A 10,650-nucleotide genomic window follows, 5' to 3' on the forward strand; every position below is an offset into this window, starting at 1 on the left:
CCCACTCGACTGGAGGCCCAGGATCCTCGAGCTAGGGCTCTCCCCCTTGTCTTCCCCAATGCAGTGAGGGCAGCTCCCCAGGCCTCAGCAGCCAGGGTGCTGGGACCCTGCCTCCCAAGGCTCTGGGCTGCCCTCTGGGAGGTGGGGTTCAGGCCAAGGAACCCAACCCCACGCCCCACCCCATCAAGCTTAGGAAGGGTGCCTGGAGGGACGCGCTGAGAGACAGCACATCAAGTTTTACAGAGATGCACACAAGAGTCCTTGAAGCCGCACATTAAACATATACCTCTTCCTGGAGCGCCAGTTTCAAATATTTAGGGTCTGGACAGGTAGGGGAAGTAGGCAATTTAAAAATTGTTTCACACTGAAACAAACATGAAAGTATCAGAAAGTCAAATGAAAAAGCAGCCTCCATTTTGAAGGTGAAACGTCTATGCCCAGAACCCGGAGTGCTAGCTCTCTCATCCTTCCTTTATCACGGTTGGGGCACTCCCGGGAGGACTCAATACCTGCTCCGGGACTCTCCCCTTCACTGTGTTGTCATTGAAGGGTGGAGACTCAGGTCACAGAGCCTGGAGGCGGCAAAGCCAAGATCTTCACCCATTGACCCAAGCCCTCAGGCAGTTGCCACTGCACAGACCTGCTGCCTCCCCACCCACTGAGACACCAGCTGAAGAAGCCACAGACCCCTCTCATATAGGGGAGATGTGGCTGTGGCAAGTCTCAGGCCAGGCAAGAAAGAGGGTGGATGGTAACCACGGGGAGGACCCCTGCCCTGGGCTTTCAAGGGTCCATGGGCGGGGTGCGAGCCTACCTCCAGAGGAACAGTCTTAGGGTGTATTTGGCTCTGAGGAGCCGGAAGATACTGAATCCTGCTCAAATCAAAGGATGTTTGCTGAAAAGACCCAGCGCACCAACTCGGGGGCAGCCAAGGGCAGTAGGAAAATGGAAGGTGGGGCTCAGGGCTCCGTCACCTCCACTACCCACCAGCCTTCTCTGCGTCTTCCTGCTTAGCTTCGTCTTAGTGTGGACCTGCCAGTGACTCTGCCACTTTCCAGTTTGTGTCCCCAGCCCCCTCTTACTTTCTCAGCCTGTGTCTTAAAGTCTGGAGAGGGGTCTGACCAGCATAGCCCACCTATGCATGCTGGGTCTGGTGTCTAGTCTTGTATAATCAGTAGGGGTCCTGAGAAGGGGTGTGGGTGAGAGGACAGTCATGTCCAGTGCCGGGCCCCAGAGTAAGAGTCTGGTAATCAGAGGCCCTCCCTTGGGGACTGGGGACCAGGTTTGTGTCTAGCCTGTGTTTAGATCTATGTGAGTCCAGACGAGCCACTTCCCCTCTCTCAGCCTGTTTCCAAACTCACAGCTATGGATGGTGCCTTGGGTTCCATCACATGTTCATGGCTGTGAGCTAGCTCATCATAAATCACAGATAGGGAAACTGAGGCCCCAGCAGCAAAGTGAGTTGTCTAGGGACATGCAGCAGCAAGAGGAGAGGCCCATCCCACAGCTTCCGCAGCCTAGTTGCTGGAAATGGGTTCTCCCCTACTGATGCTTCCCAGGGCCCCTCCCTGCATCAATTGCTTCCCCCAGCAGAGGCCTGAGTCCCTGAAGGGTAGCGCTCAGATCTGAGGGATTTGGGGAGCCTGTGGGCCAGGGCAGGCTGCTCTGGGCTTCTGGATGGAGCCAAGGAGCCCACTGCTGCCCTCCATGAAGCTGGGCGCCCCACCCTCCACTCTCCCTCAAGGGAATATCCTGTGGAGAGCCTTACTGCCTGAAGGTCAAGGCCAGTTAGAAACTGGCCCTCTGGAGCCAGATAAACCTGGTCCAAATCCCCTGCCACTCCTCAAGCCACACAACTCTGGGCACTTTGCTTCCTCCCCTGGCCGAGCTCTCTGTCAGCACCCACCTCCAGGGGTAACCAAGTAGAGTGGATGGGATGGAGCCCTCAGTCCCTGGCAGCCAGTGGTGTTAGGTCTTTCTGCACCCTGGCCCTTCTGGGTTCCTATCTGGGATCACCTGCTGGGTCACCTGCTTTGGGCTCCGCCCTCAGCCTGCCCTCCACCCCAGCCCTCTCCATCCCACCAAGGCCCACCCTGCCCTCATCCTGGTTAATCCTCATTCCTCATAGTCCACCCCTCACCAGGTGGGGCAGGTGGGAGCCGCTTTGTGACAGTCTTGGAAGAAGTGTAGACACATTTTCACTGCCCAATACTCCCCGCCAGCTTAGCTCTGAAAAGGTCAGGGTGTTTACTACATTTTAAAATTATTATTGTTTTTTATTAAAGGGAACACTGGAAAACTGACAAAATCCCACAAAGAATATAACCCTTAGGCGGCCCTGATTCCTCCTCTTCAGGAAACGCGGACGGAAGGGGGCTATTCTCTTGGCGGGCTCAGTTTCCCTCTCCTAACCTCTCCTGGAGAAACTGTCTAAATACCCCCGTATTTTGGTCCTTGGCCTGGAAATCCCCTGCCATACAGTTTGGGTTTTGCAGCAGTGATATGCATGCTCCAGCGGGTGTCAGAATCACCAGAGACAAATGTAAAAATGCAGATTCCCGGGCCCACCGGAGCGCGTCTCATTCAGCGGGTCTCGGGTGAAGCTGGGAGTATTTCATCCGCGTGCAATGATTGTGGCGCGAGTTGGGAGACACTGGCAGCCATTCCGTAGCTTGACCACCAGAGGGCGCCTCGAACAGGGCTAATTGGTCGCCCTTTGAGGTCTTCCTCCAAACGGGTTGCTGTCATCAAGGACTTGTTGGTCAGACAACAGGCTAGGGGTGAGCCGTGTCCTAGTGGGCAGGAGCTTCCGCAGGGAAGAAAGCTCAACGTCAGGAAAGAGGCTCGCAGCCGGCACTGAGCACCTGGCTGGGGTGGGCATTCTGCCTTGGTTCTTGCGCACCTGGACTCCAGAGCTGAGAAGCCAGGGCCCAGTTGGAATCCGGATCAGCCTGTCCTGCTCTGGAGCTCGTTGTTTACGCAAACCTGAGCTCAGAGAGCATCCTGTTGATCAGATGGTAAAGCCTAGACCCAGGCAAGGGCAAAGGCTTAGTGGCGGCTGCCTTACCTCCCAGCCCACGTAGGGCTCTTTGTCCTGCTAGGGCTGGGGACTGGGGGCAGAGGGTGGATCCTAGGAATTCCAGCTATGAGTCAGCTCTGAGTGCCCAGGGAATGGGACAGGGGCTGCTGGCCGGGGAGTGGATGTTGGTAGGCAGTACCCTGTTTCCGCAGCTGTGGGTGGCCCTGGTGATTCAGCTTCCCTCTGCCCGCCCAGAGGGGGCCCGCCCTGGGCTGGGAGAGGGGGGAGGTGCTGAGACTAGGGAGGGGCGATGGAGGGGCCTTTAAGCGACCCGGTAGTCCAACTCTTCTGGATGCTGAGGTCTCACGGGATAACTGTGGCCAGAGACCAGGTGGTCCCGAGACTGGTCCTGGGTTGGGGGCTCCCAAGGGGCGAGGTCCTTGAAGATGGAGTGAGCCTCCTGTGAGGCTGGGAGTTTTCATTGGGTTCTCTCAGAAAGACACTCCAGTATCTCCCGCCCTGTGTTGGTCTCTATTCGGGGTTGGCCTTGGCGCTGGGTAGGGAGGGGCCTGATCCCCCGCTGGGGGAAGTGGGGACAGAGAGGCTGACCACTCCAGCTAGGGGGGCTCTTCTGCTGGAGGGAAGGCTAAGCCGATGGAGGAGGGGCTGCGAGCGGGCGGCGTGGGGGCGGGGCGAGACATGCCTCCGGGCTCCGGGGGTGGGCGGGGCCTGGCCAGGGGCGGCGCCAGGGGCTCAGCCCAACTTTCCGGGTGGGGCGCGGGCGGCGGTGGTGGAGGCGGGGCTGAGCGCGCGGGGCCGCGCCCGCCGGCCCGGGCCGGGCTGGAGCTGGGCGGGAGCAGCTGCCGGAGCCGCAGCGGCAGCCGGAGACGCAGCCTAAACCGCTGGGAGCTGGAGCCGGAGCCGGAGCGCAGGCCCTGCCGGAGCCGAGCGGAGCCGAGCCGAGCTCGCCGCCTGATAGCGACTGGAGCGCGGGCCGATGTATCATCCAGCCGCAGGGCCTGGGCACTGTCGGAGGAAGCGAGCCGCGACCGCCGGGCACCACTGGGCGCGGGAATCCGCATCGCCCCTGCCAGGTCTGGGCACGGCCTGAACACGCAGGAGGTCCGAAGAGAAAAAGGAAGGAGGATTCCATCTCAGCGCTGCGTGGGCACTGGGCAGTGAGAAGAGTGGAGATTTCACCTGGCACTGGGCAGAGGTGCCCGGAGCTTACTAGGCCAGGCTCGAGCATCAGAGCCTGGCATCCCCGCGGGAACGACCTGGGCTCTGCCCTGCTTGAGCCGGGAACCCAGTCAGCATAGCTCCTGGACCTCGGCTGGCACAGGCCTGGCACAAGAAGCAGTGCCCTCACCTGTCTGAGACCTGGCCAGGATCTGAGGGCCCAGGATCTGGCCTAGCCCAAACTGGGGCTCTCTGGTGGCCCAGAGCTGGTCACTGGAGAGCACACCTCCTGCCCCAGCCCCACTGGTACGGATGTGCCGCTGCTGGCTGGAGCACCATGATGGCAGGATGACCTCAGCTGAGGCAGTGGCAGTGGCTGACAATGCTCGGGTGGCTGGTTCCCCCGAGTGGCCCCTTGATGCCCCCCAGGCCCTTGGGCAGCCTGGCCGGGCCCGGGTGGCCATGGCAGCACTAGTGTGGCTGCTGGCGGGAGCCAGCATGTCGAGCCTCAACAAGTGGATTTTCACAGTGCATGGCTTCGGGCAGCCCCTGCTGCTCTCGGCGCTGCACATGCTGGCGGCAGCATTGGCATGCCACTGGGGGGCACAGCGCCCCATGCCCGGCCGCGCCCGCCGCCAAGTGCTGCTGCTCAGCCTCACCTTTGGCACCTCGATGGCCTGCGGCAATGTGGGCCTGAGCGCGGTGCCCCTGGACCTGGCACAGCTGGCCACCACCACCACGCCACTGATCACGCTGGCCCTGTCGGCGCTGCTGCTAGGCCGCCGCCATCACCCACTGCAGTTTGCCGCCATGGGCCCACTCTGCCTGGGGGCTGCCTGCAGCCTGGCTGGTGAGCTCCGGACACCCCCTGCTGGCTGTGGCTTCCTGCTGGCGGCCACCTGCCTCCGTGGCCTCAAGTCCATTCAGCAGAGTAAGTGCCCCAGTCGCTGGCTGAGGTGGGGATCGGGGTGGGTATGTGGCTGGATGGTCCTGTGAGGGGTATGGCTGTCATCCCATTTTACAGAAGAAGAAACGGAGGCTCATGGCTTTGGAAGAGGCAGAAACTGAGGCTCAGAAAGAGCCAGTAGGTCAGGGAGTTCCAGGCCCCAAACTTAGGCTCTAGAGGCCCAACCAATATTTAATAACAGTCGCCATTGATAGGTGTTGCATGTTTTGTCAAGCCCCTTATCTCACTGGATCTCCATACTGCCCTGATCAAGGAAGTCACTATATTGTCCCCATCTGACAGGTAGAGGGGCTTGCCCTGGGTCATGTGGCCAGTGAGCAGCAGAGGCAAGATTTGAACCCAGGCGGTCAGACTCCATGCTGTCCAAGTGATGTGGCTTAAGGCTGTGGACCCAGAGGGAGGCCTGATAGCGGGGACCAGGGAGAGAGCAAGAGGGCAAGGCCTTGAGCTGGGATTTGGAAGCCCGGGAGTTTGGCTAAGTCTAGGAAGGGCTGATGTTTGCTAGGAGTTGCAGTGTAACAGGCCCTGTGCTAAGTGTTGACCTTGAGTCACCGTGGCAACCACCATCATCACCCCCATTTTACAGATGATGTAATTGAGGCCCAGAGGGGTTCGTGATTTGCCCAGGGTCACGTGGCTTCTGAGGACTGGAATCCTGGTCTCTGTGATTCTGGACCTTGGCTCTGATGAAAGGGGATGCGGGCTCTGAGCAGAGGGTGGGGTGGAGGCTCCAGGCCTGGATCCTGGTAAATTACTCTGCCTGAGGGTGGAGGCCACCTTCCTGCCTGTCCTACTGAGGCATCTGAGTCACAGTCCCCATCCCTGCCCTCTTAGCCTCAACCCAAGGTAGACGTGGGGGAGGCCAGTGTGCCCACTCGGGGTGGGGAGGCCTGGGTTTAAGCCACATCTTTGCTCATACTTGCTGGATGACCTTGGGCCGGTCCAGGTCTTGTCTGGGCCTCAGTCTCCCCATCTGTTCAGTGGAGGAGGGTTGGAGCGGATGGAGTTCCAGGGACCTCTTGCTCTCCCTGCCTTCCAGCTCTGAGATCCTGTGACCCAGGCCTGGGAGAAGGAAGGTGCCCTCCAAGTGTGCCGGGCTGGGGTTGGGGCAGCCTGCAGCCAGGGAAGGTTGAAGTCAGAGCTCAGCCCTGCCCTGGCCTCTTCAGAGCCAGGACCCAGAGGCCCTGTCCCCATCCTCCTGGGCCCTGTGGCAGGGCCAAAGCCCGGTTCTATTTTTGCCCTCACGTTACATGAGAGCTAGAGCCTGAGCTTGGACCTGGGCTCTGGGCATGAGTTGGCAGCGGGAAACCTGACCTCACAGGCCCCCTGCCCCCCACCTCCCCTGGCAGGGCCACAGGGCTGGGAAGGGCCCAGCCTCAAGGCCCACACCATGCCTACTGAGGCTCAGTGCTCCTCACCTAGGAGGAGCCCTGGCCTGCAGGACAACTGAGAGCAGCCAGGCCTCAGGCACACAGGCACGGAGCAGCAGGTGCCTGGCTTCAGGCTATGTCTTGACCTCTGCCAGCTCCCTCCTTCTCTCCCAAATGTCAACTGCTTGGCCCCTGAGGCGTGTTGGGTGCTTGCTCCAGGCTCCCACAGTGCCCTCTGCTTCCCCCAGCATGACTCCAAATGCCCTGTATTATGACCACTTGGTTCCCAGCAGACAGGAACTCTTAGAGGGCATGGACTGGATTTGGGGTCTCTTCATGTCCCCAGCACCTGGCCTGAGACCTGGCACAGGGCAGTACTCCTTAAGTGGTGGATTTATTAATGGCTCTGACTGCAGGATTGGCAGGCTGATGAGGCTCCATGGCTCAGTGTACTAAGGAGGGAGCTTAGGAGGCTGGAGGCCCCACCAACAGAGATAGGAGCCTGGCAGAGGTGGAGAGGAGCAGACTGGAGCCAGGGGCTGAGATGGGTTTTGCATCTGAGGAGGTTTCCACTTCCACAGGTTCCAGGAAAGGCATCAGGGCCAGATTCAGACTAGAGTGTAAATGGCCAGCTCCTTTCCTGACAGCAGACTCCATGGGATCAGGGGATGAGAATCCAGGAAGAGGAAGGCCCAGGCACCCAGGGCCAGCAGCTTCCTTCCTACCTGGGCCAATTGCAGGCCCAGGGGGTCTACGTGGGGAAAGAGGTGATGCCAGCTTGCTGAACTTGTCCTGAGCTGTACCCACCTGCATCAGGGAGCAGCCTGACCGATCCCTGTCCTCTGAGCTCTCAGGCTCGTGGGGAGATGCACTCAGAAGTAGAAATCACAATGGCTGGGGAGAAAGTCTAGAGCCAAAGTGGGCACAGGTACAGTTGGGGCGGATACTTCTTCCTGGGGAGCCCGGAGAAGGCTGCCTGGGGAGGAGACACGCAGCATTGGTAGTAATATAATCATAGTAGTGAACCCTTGCTGAGCCCTCACTGTGTGCCCACGCCGTGCCCAGCACTTCATAGACCAGAGCAGAAGGGCATTCTGGGAGCAGGAAACAGGCCACGCCAGGGCACGGGGTGTCAGCCAGCAGGAGCAGAGTGGGAGGGATTGTGACAGCTGCCGTGGTGAGCAGTTACCACTGGGCACCAGGCCCTGTGCTCAGCACCTTACACACCCCTGAGGGGGGGTGTTGTCACCTTCCCATGCTACACACAAGGAGATAGGCATAGAGAAAGCGTGACTCGGCTGATATCACACAGCTAGTGAAGGAGTGAAGACGGGCTACACCAGTAGCCAGTGGAGCAGCGTCTAGAGAACATGTTTGTCTGTGTGTGACAGAAGCTTGGGTGTATTCAGATGCTGAAACGAAAATCTCTTTGGAGAAGGCGAGGTTGAAATGGAGGGTTTGGGGGGCTGGCAGAGGATGGGGTCGCTGAGGAGGCAGGATGACAGGCTGGCATTTTGGGGGCCCCGAGTGGGGGGCGTCTCCTCTGGCAGATCACTACCCTTTCTCTGGGCTGCAGGGAGGGGAGGCAGAGGGCTGGCTGGGATGCAGAACAGGCACAAGGGACTGGGTGGGCAGGTTAGGACCTTCCTGCCTGGCTGCCTCACAGAGGGTGAAATTCACCTGAAATCCTGAACCCCTTCCAGTGATCGGACACTTAACAGGCAGGCCACAGGCAGCTCAGAACAGCGCTAAATTTGGAGTTGAATGAGCAGGAGGCATTCCAATTATCTGTTCATTTCTAGAAATGCTTGAGCTGGAGGGACTGTTGCCTAGAGAACAAAGCCAAATATCAGAATGAAATTGAGAGAAATATAAGATTCCCTGTTCTCAGCATAGCCTAGGAGTAAGCACCTCTGTGGCTCTTTGGAAAATGTGTGTCAGAAAGCGCATAGTGGCTCAGGGAGCCCTGGGAGGGGGGCCTGGATCCATTACTCATCTCTCGCCACTAAAACTTGGAGAAGGCCCCAAACCGTCATTGTCCTCATGCAAATCTTGTCATTTCACCCGAGCTGTGTCTGACGTTGATGACGGGCACCACTTCCTTTGTGAACCTGCCTGGTGGTAACGTGTGTACACACATACATAGAGGCACACACTCACACATATGCAAGGCGTTAGGATCCTCTCTTTCCTTACGAAGCTAAAAGGTTTCCTCTTAGTCCTGGGTTCATCTCAACAAGCCCCGGTGCTGGTAGCAAAAGATGTTGATTATCAGTTATAAACAGGGAGTGACAGCCAATTGCAAACAATGACTTTCTTGTTGTTCCCTTGTCATCCCAATGGTCATAAGTGAATGAACATTTGACTCAAAGAATTTATTATTTTAAAACTCGTTTTTTTTTTTGTTTTTTTTTTTCCAATGGAAAGCCCACGTAGCTAGTAAATGGCAGAGCTGGGACTTCTGTGGCCTGCCCCCGCTATGGTGGGGTAATGGGTGTGATGAGGGCTGAGGCCAGGGCAGGTGGGTGGGGGCCACTTGGTGCAGAACCTTCAAAGCCGGTTAAGAACCTGGCATATTTTTCTCCAGAGCCTGGGGCGCCCCCAAAGATTATATTTCTGAGCCACATTTCATGTTTTCTGATCATGTGGATATCACAAGCAGAGTATTGTTTCAGCCTGTGGAAGGTGTTTTGAAGTGGGTGATAACAGGCTTATTTATTTTGTCTTTTTATATTGACTGAGCACTTACCTTATAAAGGCTTTATGTACGTTATCTATTTTAATCTTTACAACAACCCTGCGTATTATGTTTTATTACCACCCAACTTTGCAGGTGAGGAAAGCTAGACCTGCACAGGTTAAGTGCCAGGTCACGGCTAGTAAGGAGAGGACACAGGTCACAATCCAGGCAGTCTGACTGGATTCTTGATTGTCACGCTACACAGGGGGAGCCACTAACTCTCCCAAGGGGTTGGGGCAGACTTCCTGGAGGTCATCCTGGGTCGGCTGAGTGGGGGTTGTCTCCCCACTGGGTGCTGATGGCCACTGTCCTGGTTACAGGTGCCCTGCTGCAAGAGGAGAGGCTGGACGCGGTAACCCTGTTGTACGCCACCTCGCTGCCCAGCTTCTGCCTGCTGGCGGGTGCGGCCCTCGTGCTGGAGGCTGGTGTGGCACCGCCACCCGCTCCCACTGACTCCCGCCTCTGGGCCTGCATCCTGCTCAGCTGCCTCCTGTCTGTGCTCTACAACCTGGCCAGCTTCTCCCTGCTGGCTCTCACCTCTGCCCTCACTGTTCACGTCCTGGGCAACCTCACTGTTGTGGGCAACCTCGTCCTGTCCCGGCTCCTGTTTGGCAGCCGCCTCAGCACCCTCAGCTACGTGGGCATTGCACTCACTCTTTCAGGAATGTTCCTTTACCACAACTGCGAGTTCGTGGCCTCCTGGGCTGTCCGCCGGGGCTTCTGGAGGAGGGACCAACCTGGCAAGGGTCTTTGAGACCTGGGGGAGGGCATGAGCCTCCTGGGGCAGCCCCAGCCTGAATCCAGCCTCGGCCAGTGGCCATGGGAAAAATGGAGAGCAGGTAGCTGCTGGGGCCAGCGAGGGAGAGGGGCCTTCTGGAAGGGCCACCTTGGAGGCTGGAATGGGACTCCCAGAGAGACCCACCTCCTGTCCCTGCCCTGTCTCTCCTTATCACAGACCCTACTCACCACTGGATGGTGGGTCCAAGCCTGGCACAGTCACTGTGCTTGTCGGAGTAATTATTGTGATTACCATCAACTACTACACTGAAAATTGCCGGCCAAACTTTGGAAACCTCACCGTGTTCTGATGGCGACAATGATGATTCTTGGCGGTTGCACAATCCTTCCTCCAGGAAGTGGGGGAGGCAGCTAGGGGGCCCAGGGAAGGGCTTCTTTGCTTCTGGGTTCCCCCCGGGGAATTGGGGTCATCTGGGCCAACTCCAGGCAGCTGCTGTGGCCTAACCCCTGGGCCCCCCAATTTTGGGTCTTCCGTCCTCAAATAAACTATTTTTGCTTGTATACTTGTGTCATTCCTCGGGGTTCCAGCCAAGGAAATACAGGGCGAGCAGTGGACCCACTGGCTGCTAGCCACCCA

The 10,650-nt window shown here is 58.2% G+C and overlaps 1 protein-coding gene across 1 annotated transcript; it reads left to right on the top strand.

Annotated features, from left to right (window-relative positions):
- Positions 1 to 3,766: 3,766 nt before the first annotated feature.
- SLC35E4 (solute carrier family 35 member E4) lies at positions 3,767 to 10,574 on the top strand. The gene is made up of 2 exons (XM_014834654.3): positions 3,767 to 5,129; positions 9,596 to 10,574. The coding sequence occupies exons 1-2, from the start codon at positions 4,511 to 4,513 to the stop codon at positions 10,027 to 10,029; spliced, it is 1,053 nt and encodes a 350-aa protein (XP_014690140.2). The 5' UTR covers positions 3,767 to 4,510; the 3' UTR covers positions 10,030 to 10,574.
- The last annotated feature ends 76 nt before the right edge of the window (positions 10,575 to 10,650 follow it).

Source organism: Equus asinus, chromosome 8, assembly GCF_041296235.1.
Source record: "Equus asinus isolate D_3611 breed Donkey chromosome 8, EquAss-T2T_v2, whole genome shotgun sequence".
In the NCBI taxonomy this organism is placed as follows: Eukaryota; Metazoa; Chordata; class Mammalia; order Perissodactyla; family Equidae; genus Equus; species Equus asinus.

Coding starts and splice junctions, on each gene's coding strand:
- SLC35E4 (XM_014834654.3), top strand. CDS start 4,511: ATGTGCCGCTGCTGGCTGGAGCACCATGATGGCAGGATGACCTCAGCT. Junction 5,130..9,595: donor CCTCAAGTCCATTCAGCAGA/GTAAGTGCCCCA, acceptor TCCTGGTTACAG/GTGCCCTGCTGCAAGAGGAG.